This window comes from Sturnira hondurensis, unplaced genomic scaffold, assembly GCF_014824575.4.
Source record: "Sturnira hondurensis isolate 20B ecotype Veracruz unplaced genomic scaffold, ASM1482457v3 Scaffold0019006, whole genome shotgun sequence".
Lineage (NCBI taxonomy): Eukaryota > Metazoa > Chordata > Mammalia > Chiroptera > Phyllostomidae > Sturnira > Sturnira hondurensis.
Window position 1 is genome coordinate 12,095,851 of NW_028091637.1, and position 15,435 is coordinate 12,111,285.

Below are 15,435 nucleotides of genomic sequence, written 5' to 3' on the forward strand. Positions count from 1 at the left end.
AGCCCGGATATGGGCATAGTAATTTTCGTAGGACCTTACGGGTCTGGGGACAGGAAGTTTTGTTGCGTTATTACTGTTGGTGTTATTGCTGAGTCTGCATTAGTGTTAATGTTGGACTGTGACACCAGGTCACATGGGGCAAATCCTCAAACTCTGCAACTTGCACTGGGGCTCTGACTTCAGGGTCATAATATCATTGATGTGCTCTCAAAATTACTCCCAGCATTCTCAAAATTCCTTTTAGATCCTTTGTTTTTCTCCCCCTGTGTCATTCAGAACCTCATAAGCATTTTAAACTGGTGAAATGGAGCATCCTACATTAACTGGAAACTGTGTCCTTCTTAATAGCCAAGTCATGGTTAAAGAGAACATTCCCAGCTGAGATCACTATAGCGGTCCGTGGTATATTCGTATATGCCCACTTTCTTTTCAGGAGGCAGTTGGGTCATGGTTAAATCCAGATTGGTCAGTCAAGATTGAATCCCAGCTCTGTCATTAGCTGGCTGTGTGAGTCAGCTTGAGTTTCCCAACCTCTCTATGCTTCAGCTCCCCTATCTATATAGACAGTGATAAGGCTTCTTATTAGTGTTTATCCAGCCGCTCACACATACTAAATGCTCAAGAAATATCACCGTCCTCCTTCTCAAAAATTGTCACTCTCCACTGGTCCCTCTTCCCTGCAACTGCATGATGTATTCCTATCACTTGTTTGAAAATATTTCCAGTTTAATGTAAGGGTACGTTTTAGAATCTTGAAAACAATGTTAACTATTCATTATGTATGTTAACCTTGAATGCCACAGAAGAATACAATTTTAATGACATAAGTCAATAGTTGTGGGCTAATAATGTAAACAATTTACTGCATTCTGGCAATCTATGATACCATCCAAATAATCTATTAGTTTAAATTCACAGATACAGAAATTTTGGTTGGTGCATGTTCTTCTCCAATGCTCTGGTTAATATCTAATGCCCAGAACAGCCATGGTCAAGGTCTCTGGAGCTGCTTGAGTCTACTTTCAGTGAAGGGCAGCTAGTGCCTAATGGGCCTGGAATGTAGCAGGTGTTTCTTTGTCCCTAGAGGAAGGAGTAGGAGATAATTATGGTTAGATCCCACCTTGGGGGCTTCTGAATACTGAGCCAGTTACCTGAGTGTTTGAGAAATCCACAGTCCACAAACATCACCAGGGACTTTACTCTTGTGTCATCTGAAGAATGCTCCATCCCTGTTATGAAGACCAAGTCCTCCTTGATCCACCTCTTGGCTATATTAGAAATACCACTGATATAAGATTCCTGCAAACATGTGCAACAGGGTACAGATGGTAAGCACTTCCAATTGGAGTGATCCCCTTCTTCCACTCACCTCTGGGGGAGAAGATTATTTCCAGCTCTGTGCCTTCAAAATTGAGGGGTTTTTTGGTTGTTGGAGAACCATTATTTTAAAATCATCTCATGATCAGCACATCACCGACTCCTGCCAGCTCAGGAAGACATTTCCATGGCATAAATTACTCAGGGTGCTAGCACTTTCCAAGTGCTGAGTTAAGAGCTTTAGGGTACCATTTACCAGTTAATCACCCATGTGGCATGTGAGAAGGCCACAAGGGAGCATTCATTCATAATCTCTGCTTTTCTAGGAAATGGACACATCAGAAAAATATGTAGTAGATATTTCAATAAAATGTAAGACCAAAGTATAGGAGGGGCATGAATTATTCTCACCCCGCAACACTCACCTCATACTCTCTAATGACAGATTATTTAAGGTGGCCTTTAGACCCAGAGCTGTGGTCTCTGTCCCCTTCTGTGTTGAACAACGTGCTGATCTGTGTCTCCATGGTAGGTTCTGAGTCATCCAGCAGCACAGGCTCCTCCGGATCGCTGTCCCGCACCCATCCCCCTCACCAGAGTGCGCCCCTGGTCTCAGGGGTGGCGGCCAGTTCTCCTGGCTGTGTGCCCTATCCGGACAGTGGAATGGGGGGCCAGGTCGGTTCCAGTAGCACCAGCTACATCCTCCTTCCACTGGAAGCTGCAACAGGCATCCCACCGGGAAGCATCCTTCTTAATCCACACACAGGTTAGTATATCACCTCTGCTTGCGCAGGGACTCAGTGTTTGTTCTTGTGGTCAATCTCATGATTTTAATAGGGAGTTGTGTGTTTCTTTATTCTTGAGCAGGAGAGCTTGTGGAGTGAACTGCTATGGAAGGTCTTGATTTAGGAAGAGCAGATCTACTGATAAAATCTATAGCTCCATATTGGAAAAATATTGATAAAGATATATAGATATAGATACTTCCTAGAAATCTATACTTTTCTCTCTGTTCTCTCTTCGCTGACCTCAGAGTTTCTCAGGTATTCCTAGGAACTGAGATCAGAAATCAGTGAGGGTTAAATTGGGATACACTCATTAAAATGCTCTGATTCTCAAAATAAATTCATGAGCAGCCCATTATGTTAAAAGTGTTTTTGCACCCAAAATATTTAAGGAACTGGAGATATTAATTGGGACACACAGTAAATCCTTAACTATAGAAGACGCTTTCTGACCTTGCAACTCCCACCAGAGAACAAGGGGTAGCTGTGGTAACGAAGCTACAGACGCAAATTCTTATGTGTTTTAGAGATTTTAGGCCTAGACTGGTTTTAGTGGGGGTTGCAGAATTGGTAACTTCATGGTTATAGTTTCTTCAAAAGTGAATGACTATTGGTTGTTATTTTTAAATTTCTCTCGTGGTCAGTTAACTTCCATACTGGTTCCATAGGATCCAGGCTATTGAGCTGATAGTATGGTGAACATCTGCTTCTAGGGGAGACCAAGCGGGGCGATGGTGCCCAGGCCTCAAGGCCATTGGACAATATCCGCAGACATTGTAATGATCATGACCTAGGGGGGAGGAGGCTGCTACTGGCATCTAAGAAGGTAGAGGCCAGAGATTCTACTAAACATCCTGAGATGCACAGGGCAGCTCCTTCCATCAGAGGATTACGCAGCCCCAAATGTCGGGAGTGCAGTGGTCGAGAAAGCCTGGGTTGGAAGGTGTGACCTTGACTCGTCATGTCTTTAGAAGCCTTTCTGGTGGTTGAATTGTCTCAAAAATACATCTGATGTTGGATTTAGGTTATTGCAGAGTGTTTCTTTGACTGGCTAACCTTGAAAATGCAAAACCGGATGTGAATCTTGAAAAAATGTTCTGACTCTATCTCCTCATATATATAGCACCACTAGTAATTAGGAAATTCAGAGAAACATGAGAATGATAGTAAAATAGTTACTTGAATAATTGCCACATTTTCATGAAAACATATGGCACATTCTCAAGGCAGGGTGTTTGATTGAGACATTTTAAAAATGCCGTCAGCTTCGGGGAAAAGAAGGCATAATCATTTTATTGAAACCCATTTGAAAGCTTTCTGATTAGATACTTCTAAGGAGAATATTAGATTGCTTTTATTTTATTTGGATCATTGTAAAGCACTATAAAAGAAATTAAAAGAAAACTAGGATCATATTCATTACTCTGGGCGCTGTTCAAAGTATGATCTGACTTTGTTGGCTTAAATTCTTTCACTTTTAATTGAGATGGAAGGCTTGCAGACAAGAGCTCAGAACTAAGCATTAGTTTTGAGTGGTTTGTTTTCAGCAAAATTGCAGAGTGTTTCAAAAAAAAGCACAACAGCATATTTTAGGGTACAATACAAGAATATTATTTGCAACGATAGTGTGGCTGTGCATGTGTATATTATCGTCTGTAATCTTGTTTACAGAAAGAGAAAGACAGTGCTTTCGGATGCCAAGTCCCAATTCTTATTCATTGGATGGAGCCATTTAGAGCTATTATCAAAACATTCCCTTTCAAAGAGGATCCTGACGAAGAAGCGGGGTCTGATAACACTGTCCATCAGCTTTGCTGTACACACTCCTCTGATCTGACAAATGCTGGACATTATAATATCCCTAGACCAGAAGGAGAATATATTAATAAAGAAAGAAAATATCTATAGACCAGAAGGAGATGTAAGATGAATTCAGATTTTTTTCTTTTACAGAACGGTTTATTTTTGTAAATGGAAAACATGCACATGCATGTATGTATATGTGTGGATGTGTGCTTGTGGTGTGTATATGTGAATATCTATCTAACTATCTATTAAATCTAATCTCTGATAAGTCTCTACTATTGAAACAGGAAATCTGCCTGCTTTGGGCTGGAACTCATCTTTCTCTGTCATTGCTGTGAACTCCTGAAATGCATACTTCTCAACCTCTGCCAAAGACATGGTAGAAATGATTGGTGTTGGGAACCAAGGGCATAGAACTACTTGGTTTCTTGTGTCCATTGTCCTTGGGTCCATTTCCTTGTTATCAGCACATCTATAAGCCCCTGTGGGAAGGGACCATCCTGGGCTGTTGTTTTTTTTTTTTTTTACTTCCCTAGAGTGGATAACGGAGTATTCTTAGGCACCATGCTTAGATACAGGTGCTCAATAATTGCATATTATTGAAATGTTATCAACTACCCATTAGAGATATTGAGGTGGATAGTGAGCAGGTTTTCATCTAGTATCTCATATATGAGAACGTGGCTCATGGATAAAATTATGACTGATGAAATATCTGTCTCAAGCAGGATTAAGACAAGCAATGATTTGAAAATACCAGGGTACCTGCCAGTCACATCTACTAAATGAAACCTCCTTTGTCAACGCAACTGACTGGGCTCTTACGAAGTGCAGAAGATTGAACAAATATTCTTGCGGCTTTCCGAATACAGCCACCACTTTTCATTTTGCCTGGCCTTACACTGAGCACTCAGCTGGTCTCCTTCTCACTCAGGACCTCTGGCCCATTCTCCCTCTGCTTTTCAGGGATCTGGAGGAGTGAATTGCTGCAGCAGGCCTTTTTCAAAGTCACCCCTCTGTAAAGTCTTTGTCTTTGCGAGGCAAGCCTGGGTTGAGTCTTGACTTTGATCTTTCCCTAGCTGTCTTGGACTCAAACTCCTTTTGGAAATTTTTCGCAGAAGCTCATCTTTGTTTGGCCATTTTCTTTCCACATCCAGAGATGCCAGTAGCCTTTGGCACCCCTCGAGTACTCGTTAATTCCCCGTGTATGTTGTTATTCCTTTTCGCTTTGCCTTCATTGGTGAACATTTGTGAGTGTGTGATGTCAGGGGTGTGCCTTCAGGAACTTCAGCTTGACTGGTCTCTTTGAAAGGGTCCTGATGGGCTTCCATGACCCTCTAGTTGTTTATGTTTCACAAGACTTCTAGCATCTATTCATGCAAACTCCTTCTGCCCTTTTCTTAAACGTACTATGAAGTTTTTGAATAGTATCTACAAACATATCTTTGCAAGATCTGAATTGATCCTTTCTTATCCACAATAAACAGCTCCCTTGTAATTTGACTGATCACGTTCTAAAACCTAGAAAAGGAAAATCTTTTTCTCACCCACATTCTTTCTTTTGAAATAAATACCTTTCTGCCAAGTCCGTGGCAGTCTCGCTTTGGTGGTGGGAACCGAGAGCATATCACTACTCTGCATCTCGTGTCAATGGCCCATGGGTTCATTTTCTTGTTACCAGCACATTTGTAAGCTCTTTTGGGGGTGGGGGGGGTCATAAATTGCTTTGTTTTTGTTTTGCATCCTAGAATGGATAACCAAGTCTTCATCTCTGTGCAGGTGCTCAATAATTATATATCAATAAAATAATGTCTAATATGTGTTACCCATGTTGCTATGGAGAGGGGAGAAATTGTTCACCTAATGTCATGTATTGGAGAGGAATGGGCACTGGGCATTGAGTCCTTCTCTCTGCCCTGGCTCAGCGCACAGCACTACCTTACCCCTGGAACTGCTCTCTCTGTGCCCACGCCCGCACACATCCCAGGCCTGTGGGCAGGCTGGTCAAGCTCCTGACCTGAAAACCTTTTCTCAGCTGGATAGTCTAAGGGCCAGCTAGTTTTGTCCCCTTCAGACTTCAGCAGTTGTCCGCCACACTAATTATTTGTATTTGGTAGAATACAGAGACGCCATCATAACCTGACTTGAAAACCAATAGTCACCCATCCTTGCTCTCTTAGGAAATTGTTCTCTTTCCTAGTATCCACCTTGACTTCTTTCATTTCCCTCCCTTACTGTTACCTCTCCATAGTGAGTGTAAGTTCAATCTTTTATACTTTCTTCTCCTTTCAGAAGAACCTGCCATCTCTCTCTACCCAAGTGAATCCTTAGTACTTCTCATATACAATTATTTAGAAACATTCCTTTCTTCTGGCCCACAGTGTGTTGCTAATATTTCAGATAGGGCATCTACAATTTATCAAAAGAACATTGAATATTTTGCAGTTATGTTTTTCACCCTAATTATGGAGAGCTTTTCATACTTACCTGGGGCAAGTTGAAAGTTGTATAAAATATAATAGATTTTTTTTATCTGCAAAGATGAGTGAGATTGCGTATCTGAGGGGCGTTGGAAGAGCTAAGGTCATGCATGTCAGCTGCCTGTCACTGTGCCTGCCACATTGGAAACCTGTTTGTCCTCATCACCTCCCTTTTTCTCCCCCTTTCCTCTCTTTCATTTACTGCCCCAAGCCCTCTCCCCTCCAGCTCCTTGTTCCTCTAACCTTCCTGGTGGGCCCTCCTTTCCTCTCCTGAAACATGGGGAGCCCACACCTTCCTTCATCACAGACCCACAGTGAGGCGCCAACGATACTTCTCTGTGAAGATGCTCCCCAAATAATGGTAACAAAAGTGAACTCTGCCATTATTTCAAGAGCTAAAAAACACACTCTACTTCCCTTGGCCTTATTACTAGATGATCCCATGAGCCATTTATTATGGACGCCCTTTACAGTCTAAACCCCCGTATATTCCTGTGTGTGTCTGTTTAGAGAAGCAAGTGGGTGGGTGTGGTATTTTCTGTTGGATACACACACACACATACATATGTGGAAACGACAATGATACCGAATTGGTGACAAAACTAGGGGAAGGTAAACAGATGTATGGGTAAATAACGTGGACCAGACTTTGCTGGAATTGTATAACAGGAAAAGCAGCCCCCTCAGGGTGTGCGTTATCCCACTGGTGGCTGCGAGGTACGGGGACAGCAAAACACAAGACTCTGTGAAGATTGCTTCTCTGCTGGGTGCCACTGTACACAGGTGCACTGAGCTTTGGCAAATCTCCCTGAAGGTGGGAGATTTATTCACTGCTTCTTCAACTGCTCGGACCTTACATTATTACCTGGGTTAACTGGGTGGGTCAAAAACATCCAAGTCTCTACAAGGTAAAGGCTCAAGTGTGCTAGGCTCCCACTGCCCTGCCCCTTTACTCTAGGTTGCTTTCTAAGTATCAATCAGAGCGGTTCTTTCTGGAAAAGGGGAGGTGAGGGGCTCACTGGGACCAAGCTCTGATTCCATCGCAGGCCAGCCCTTTGTGAACCCTGACGGCAGCCCTGCGGTGTACAACCCCCCCAGCAGTCAGCAGCCCCTGCGGGGTGCCCTGGTGGGGCCGTCCCAGCAGCAGCCGCGGCAGCAGCCCTCTCCTCAGCCACAGCAGCAGGTGCCTCAGCCACAGCCGCAAATGGCAGCAACACTGGTCACTCAGGTAAGCAGCTGGTGGGAAGGCAGGGAGAAGGCTTTGGAGTGGCACTGCATCAGGAAGAGGGTATATTCTCTCTCAGTACCACCTCCGTCTAGTCCTCAGTGAAACCTGGCCGCCTAGAGTCTACGATTGCAGGTGGACAGGACTCCATCTGGATTCCTAAGTCTAGATAGAGATGAGTATCCCATCCAGTGACTTACCTGGTGAGGGCATGGTACTAGGGAGAATGAATGACAAGTTTTTTTCTTAGGTCTAGATGCTATTTTTATGTATCAGAGAAATACATAAAAGTGTTCCCTTTCCTGGGAACTGAACTTATATTTCCATCCAGACCTTTGTACAGTAGAATCTTGCCCACCCCTTCCCAACACAGACCACGTTCATGTCTACAAAGAGTCAGTAGCAAGTTTTTTTAATCAAAGGCAATAGAAATCATTAATTCCAAGGTGACCTGACCATTCACACATCCCATCGAGAGATGTAGAGCTGCCCCCACGGTCTAGGGTGACACGTGGCAGTGCCAACGGAAACCTGAAGTGTCCCAGGTAGGTTTCTGGAGGGAACCTTGTTTTAAATATTTTCCCCTCTTCTCTTAGTCCCTGAAGGTAGTAGATGTATTTGTTGGTTCTTAAATTACTCCAGGCTTACATTATTATCTAGCTAAACCAGATAGGTCAAAAATAGCCAAGTCTTCACATGGGAGAAGGTTTTGGGTCATATGCAGGAGCAATATTTTTAGAGCCAGAGGATCTAACATGAAAATACAGCAGCACCTTCTCAAAGAAGAGTTCGCTCTGAGCAGACAATGGCCTTGGCCTTCCCCTGGAGGCTGGTTCCCCCCTCCGGAATGCACAGAACCAGGAGGACATGTGAGGGGCGGTGGGCGGGATCCTTCGTATACGACAGCCTTCCTGTGGGACGTCATGCCCCGTGCTTCCCTGTGACCTGATCAACATTTTCTTTCCTCCAGTCTGTCCAGGGGCTGCAGGCTTCCTCCCAGTCAGTGCAATATCCAGCAGTCTCTTTTCCTCCCCAGCATCTCCTGCCTGTGTCCCCAACGCAGCAGTTCCCCATGGTATGCATTACGTGTGTGCAGCTTTTCCCCTGGGAGGGCACGCTCACTGGTTTTACCACATTCCTGTGCAGGGCTGGCCAGTGCTGGGTGGTTGCCCTGGGCTGACCATGACGGCGTGTGTGTGAATGTCTCCTTCTAGAACATTCCAACCCATCTTCCCAATGATGCTTGGTTGGTTTTTCTGTTATCTGGCCCATGTAGAGTGGTTCTGCAATCTGATACCTTTTTAAGAGTTTACCAGCTCATCAGGAATTGAATGCCTTCAGAATTAGAGGATGAAAACATAGAGACACATGAACTTGGTGTGAGGGTTTGGGGAATACCTTAAAGTCAGTGCTGAGATGGTCACCGTCATCACCCTTATGCTCCTGATAGAGTTATGCCCCTCACATCCCAGTCCCCTTATTCCCCCTTCACTTTCCCTCCATGTACTAGGTCCTTCTGGACAACAAGAGCATGGCCCCTAAATCTCAGGCCAGGCCAGTGAACAAAGACTCCGTAATAAACAAATGGGGTCCCACCCAGCCTGTTGGTGATGCCGGTCCTGACTCCATCTTTGCAGCAGCCACAGTGACAGTGGCCATGAGTCCCTCCTCCTCTCCCCAGAGGCAGATCTGTGGTCACTGCTGGGAAGACCGGCTGACCCTTCAGGAGAGAGCACCGCACCATCCTTGTCACAGCACCATCCTGAGGAGCCCGACTGTTAATGAAAGAAATAATTTGTTTCCATTGAAAGAGGGAGTTAGGGTCCAATTAGTTACCATCTTAGTCCCTTGGGATGACTAAATCGGTGTTCTTGGGTTCCGTCCTCTTCTTCTGGAGAGAGGATTCCTTTCTTTTATTTTTCCAAAGGGTACTCCCTGCCTCTCCCACAAGGACAGGTATGTGGCTGGTGTCTGCCTCTGTGTGCCTCGCCCATGACTAAGCTGATCTCGCTGATCTGCTCCTTTCCTTCTGGGTCTCTCAGAGAGAAGACGTGGCCACACAGTTTGGCCAGATGAACCTGAGCAGACAATCCTCCGGAGAGACTCCTGAGCCCCCACCTGGCCCTGTCTACCCACCATCCCTCATGCCCCAGCCAAGCCAGCAGCCCAGCTATGTCATCGCCTCCACGGGCCAGCAGCTCCCCACCGGCGGGTTCTCGGGCTCTGGACCTTCCATCTCCCAACAAGTCCTCCAGGCTCCTCCCTCACCACAGGGCTTTGTGCAACAGCCTCCACCTGCACAGGTAAGCAAGCTTTTTCTCCCACCTGTGACTGCAGGTGATTTGTGGTACCCTTGGACCTCTCCAGTTCCAAGTAGTTTATCACCAGTTCAACACGTCTTGCTCTTCCGGTCCAGCCTTACATTCCCCACCTGCAGGACCTGGTCTGTCCTGTTCATCAGTTGTGGAAAGCCTTGGGTCTCAGAACGTATGTTTAAGAAAACTGACCCAACTGTCCATGCCACGAGTACCATGGGGAAACATCCCAGTTTCCAGATCGCTGGTACAGAAGGCACGTGAAAGCAGTTCCTTCCCTGTGGTGCCCTGCTCGCTGAATTGCCTGGGAAGGGACAGCTGTGGGGAGGAAGCATGCCTGCCCCTAGGACAACATGAGGGCAACACCCTCATGTTGCTGCCCTGGAAATCTGTTCTTTCCTTTCTTATCGATTCACAGCATTTTCTGGAGCTAGCCTGGTGCTCCAGGTAGCAGCCCCTCTTTCCTCCACAGGAGAAAGCTAAGGCGACATCCACTGCCCTCTCCCTTCCCTCGAGGGAAGTGGAGCTCACTGGTGCACTCACAAGTAGCCATTAATCATATTTAATTGACTTGAGCATGTAAGACACCGCAGATCACTGATTTTTACTGTCTTCTCAAAGACTGATTATGTGTTAGTGTTCCCCACCAAACATCTCTGGCGCTCTCCTGGGTATTCCTGGCAGAATATTGCAAGCGATTACTGTCAAGATGCAAAATGCAGAGAGGCATCTTCTGGTCCATTTTCAATGCACACGTATCCCAAGCAAATTCCGTCCTAATTATGAAATATTGTATTGGATGAGCTGCTCAAAGTACAGTGTCACCTTCTCATTATCTGTTTCACTGAATTAACGTCTTGAATAAATTATTTTCTTTTCAAGCCATGCAGAACCCTCCACCATGAAACAATATTCACTCAGCTGTTCATTTTCATTTAAGTGGTTAATTAATAGTTCATCTTCAGTTGCCTTTTCCATGATGTCTCTTTGCCGATAGAATGGAAGGAGTTGTGAAAAAGAAATTTAAGTTATAGGAGAAAGGGCCTCATTAACATGTCAGTTATTTTGCTAATAAATTAAATACTTTAAACTTTACTGTTGGGAAAATTATTTAGCTCTTTTGGTTGTATAGCATACAAGTGTTCCCATACATTTTTACTATCAAGGAGATGGCAGAATATTTCATTGAAGACTTTTTTGTGGGAATTCTTCTTTGCTGAAAGAGTTGCAGTATTAGTGGGTGGCCACAGCCAAGTCAGCTCAGAGCCCATGGTGTGTCCGCAACAGAAGTGGCTTCTGCCCTGACAGTGACTTCCTTCCCCTCTTCAACCGATGGAAAAATAGAAAGAAGAAGGGGGAAAAGAAAACAGATGTTCATCATTTATGATCGGTTTGGACGTCCGTGAATTTCTTTTTTAGAAGAACCAAAGGTTGAAGTACAGGATAAATCCATAGTGATTTTAAATTATTTTAGGAGACCTTTTAAAATTTGGTTACTTAAGGATGGAGCAATGAAAAGAATGCTCGAGGTACAGTCCACGGGCAGATGTGGAAATGTGGAGACGTGTCACGCATGCTTGTTTCATTGACTAAAAAATGACACAGAGGTCGTGTTTTAAAACAACCACCACTGTGTGGGTTACGAGTAGCTCGGCCAGGGTGGCTCTTCTCTGTCCCGCATGGTGTGGGCTGGGGCTGGACCATCCAAGATGGCCTCACACGTGTGCCTAGAAGACGGTGCAGCCTCCCAGCCGGGGCGCCACGCGGCCCTTTTCTCCAGCGGGATAGCCTGGACTTCTCCTGGGGACTGGGCCCTTCTCCCGCAAAAGTGGAAGCTGCACCACACACATCTTCGTAAGGGTCAGACTTGCAAGTCTCCGAAACCACCATTTATCAAAGCCAGCCACAGAGCCAGCTCAGACTCCAGGGCTGGGGAAACAGATTTCCCCTCTTCATGGGGGAAGTTGCATGTACACACACACATGCAGGTCTGGGGGAGGATTTTGGCAGCGACATTTATGATCTACTACAATTATATTATGCCACCCGATGAGAGTATATTTTATATTTAAAAAATGTTACTTCACCTACCATTGTCATTCCCTACTGTGTTTGCCTTTCTTCCCCAGATGCCCATATATTACTACCCGTCTGGCCAGTACCCTACCTCAACCACGCAGCAGTACCGGCCCATGGCCTCTGTTCAGTACAGTGCCCAGAGGGGTCAGCAGATGCCGCAGACAGCACAGCAAGCAGGTACTTGGAATCCGTCTCCCATTTCCTCCTCTAACCCAGTTATTCTTGCATATAAATCTGTCGGTGGTCCTCTCTGAATCCATGCGTGGCCATTGAAATCAGCTCATTTCCCTTACCCGGAGAAGATAATGGAGCATTTGATTAACTCTGTACGGAAAAGGAACAGGTACGAGAAGGCGAGTCTCCTATCACCACAGCGTCCCAGGCGTGCATGCTAAATGCAGTCTCCGTGAATTATTTTTGGATCCTCTTAGTGTATTTTGAAGCAGAGAGCCAGCCACACCCCTGTCTTCCTAGTTCATACCTTTCTTCTCCTTTTTTTTTCCTCCTTTCTAACCTAAAGAGAATTCTCCCCCCGTTCCTCAGGCTAGGGGACCACGTTAGATTGTCTCTGTACCACCCTTAGAAGCCCTGTCTTAAAAGAAGGCCACTGACCTCGCAGCCTGCGTCCCGGTGGAACCCTGACTCCCCGGCCCGCTTTCTCAAGGGCCGCCCGCCTGCAGCCGGAGCTCGGCAGCCACTGTGCAGTGGGAAGGGGGGCCGATGCACTGTACGAGAGTGAGTAGCAGGTCTCACAGTGAACCGGTCTCTTTCCCTGCTGTGTCACACTCCTGACGGGATGCCGTTTCCCCGAGAGCAGCAGCAGCAGCAGCCTGGCGGGGCTGAGTGACTTGTGCTAGGGAGAGGTCTCTGTCCTTCCTGCTGACCACACTGCAGGGAAAACTGCTAATTGTCATGCTGAAGACCGCCGGCCTGGGGACCCTGCCTTCCTTCCGTAAGTAGGTCCTGTTAGAGCGCGTGCTTCCCATGGCGGCTCGTCACTGCCTGCGTCATCGTCTGTCATCTGGTTCCTGCACCGAATATGTGTATATGTGTATATGATATCTACAGATACATACATGCAGTAGAAACGGGAGATGTGCCATGTTCGTACGCTATGGCAAAAACCACAGTCCTTGCCCTGGATTAATACCAATAGCCATTCTAAGAATACTGCTAGCATTTTCTCAGATTGAAAAGGTAATTCAATTCCTTTGTATTTTGGATGCCTGTAGGTTCTTTAGTTCATCTTGTGGCCATTTCAAGTCTGTGGGAGAAGAGTTAGAGGAATGCATAGCCCCCAACCAGAATTTGTATTGTTTCGACGCTGTATTAGTTGAGGAATGATTATGTTTTGACCTCTGAATTGACTTCACACTTTTTCAGTAATAAGAACACAAAAAGGTTTTAAATTATTAAGTATTTTAAAAAGCACTTGGTGATGTTTTCTCTGATTGTTGGAAAATGTTACTATCTCTATCGCTTGGTGGTAACTGTGCTATCAGTTTAGATATAGACAAAGTAATGTGTTGTTTGCATCCTGCACGGTCTTGTTTTCTTTTGCTAATGTTTACCAAAGAATTAATTTACAGCCTTGTAGACATTGGTCCAACGGCCATATCGAAGTCTTCCTGTTAGTTCCCAGTGCCTTTAGAAGAAGAAGGGTGCGCGTATCTAATTATGCAAATATTTTAAGTTTAGTGGGTGCCGTTGTGTGACAGTTTTCTAAACAGCTATTTCAGTCTTGCGTTGGAGTGGAGTCCATAGATGGGAACGTGGTTATGAATGTCCTGGAACCAACTAGCCCTGTAAACTCTGGGTCTACGTGAGGGGTGGGCCTGAAAAAGTTGGATGAGTGTGTCAACGGGACAACAGACTTAGATGAGGAATAAGCCTCGGGGTTCCCACTAACTTCACTTACGAGTGTCCACACAAGGGAAAATACATGTGATACTTTTTAGTTTTTTTAAGAAGGGTGGGATGCGGAAACCACCCTCCCCATCCTAGAGAGACCTAGCTGGTCTCAAGTGCGTTTTGTGGCAGCCTGGTGGCATCGACTGGCCCGGTGCTCACACCTCACTGCAGAGGTGCCACCCCTGAGGTGCGATAATGACACTGCAATTCGAAGAATGCAATTCTAAAGCAGCATTCTGCTAGAAATAGAAGCAAGTGTCTCTGGTGTTAAGGAAGGGGAGTTGGGGAGCGGAGAAAAGAGAAATGATACGTGAACAGTATCTTCTCCAGAAGCGGGACATCTGTAGACACAGGGGGACTGAGACATTTGAGCTCCTCCTTTCCGTGGCCGTCCCAGGGGATATCAGACCTGAAACCCAATGCAGCGTGCACCGTGGCGTTGAATTCACTGAATGTCTGTGAATTGCCAGAGTGATCTCCCCTGGCCTCCCTGAGAATGGCCTCTGCTGGTAAAACGCAGGTAACCCAGGTAGCCCGTGCAGTGTCTTCCGACAGTGCCCGGAGGCTCCTGGTCCTGTAGTTGGCGGGCCTTTTGCTGAGCTCAGGTGCCATGATCCGAGACTTTCCAAAAGGACACGGCAGGGTTATTTGGGGGAGCGACTCTTTGCCAGAGAACTGTCCCAGACAGGAAAGAACCCCTTTGGGTGACTATAAAAGTCAGGCTTCCTGGAGGAGCTTGAAGATAGGCCCTTTCTCTTTAAACTGACCTTGGACCTGTGTTGGCATGGCACACCACACAGTGCCACCCTGCCTCATGCTCCCCCCTGTTCCCTGCAGTTTTCTGCCTTGAATCCGACCCTCTCCCATCTTCTGCTGGTACTGACACCAGACTGTATCCTAGAAAACTCAGCTATCACGTGATAAGCATGAGAATGGGACAAGATCATGTCGGCTGTAGCCAAATGAGATTTTAATCTCAATTTGCTTCTTGGCACTGTTCTTAATCTTCATTTAATTACAGTTGAAAAGTGTTTATTTCTTCTCCTGCATTCTTGGGAGAATTGAAATTGCTGTAAGTTACTACATCTTTCCAAGGCCTTAGAACGATACACGGTGGAATTTTAGAAAGTGAATTGGGTGTTTCATAATTGATAAGTAGGTGGGCATTTGAGTTACACTGAGGCCCTGGGAGGGGTCATAAGGTTGTCCTCTGAGTGATTTTGTACTCTGTACCCTACCAGTGGGTGATACATGTGCTAAGCATGTGGCAGACAGGGCTTATGCTGACGGTGATTATAAATAAAGGCCATTAATGTTACGAAACTTTGGAGAAATTAAATGGTAAACTTGCCCAGTGGCATTTGAATTTTGTAGCAGCGTATGTGAGGAAAATAAAAGCCTTTAACATAGAAATTTTTCTAATGGAAAAACCATTTATCATCAGTTTGGCATTATCAGGTACCCCCAATGGTGGAGGGAGTGGCGATTGTTGATAACCAGAGACTCCATTACGAGGC

The 15,435-nt window shown here is 45.6% G+C and overlaps 1 protein-coding gene across 2 annotated transcripts in view; it reads left to right on the forward strand.

The window, feature by feature from the left end:
• Positions 1 to 15,435, forward strand: part of ARPP21 (cAMP regulated phosphoprotein 21) — a 146,781-nt gene that overhangs the window by 82,408 nt on the left and 48,938 nt on the right. For both annotated transcript variants that reach the window (XM_037070763.1, XM_037070762.1), the window contains 5 exons: positions 1,850 to 2,083; positions 7,435 to 7,616; positions 8,584 to 8,688; positions 9,656 to 9,916; positions 12,058 to 12,184. In XM_037070763.1, coding sequence (XP_036926658.1) covers positions 1,850 to 2,083; positions 7,435 to 7,616; positions 8,584 to 8,688; positions 9,656 to 9,916; positions 12,058 to 12,184 — 909 coding nt within the window. The remainder of the gene's footprint in view (positions 1 to 1,849; positions 2,084 to 7,434; positions 7,617 to 8,583; positions 8,689 to 9,655; positions 9,917 to 12,057; positions 12,185 to 15,435) is intronic.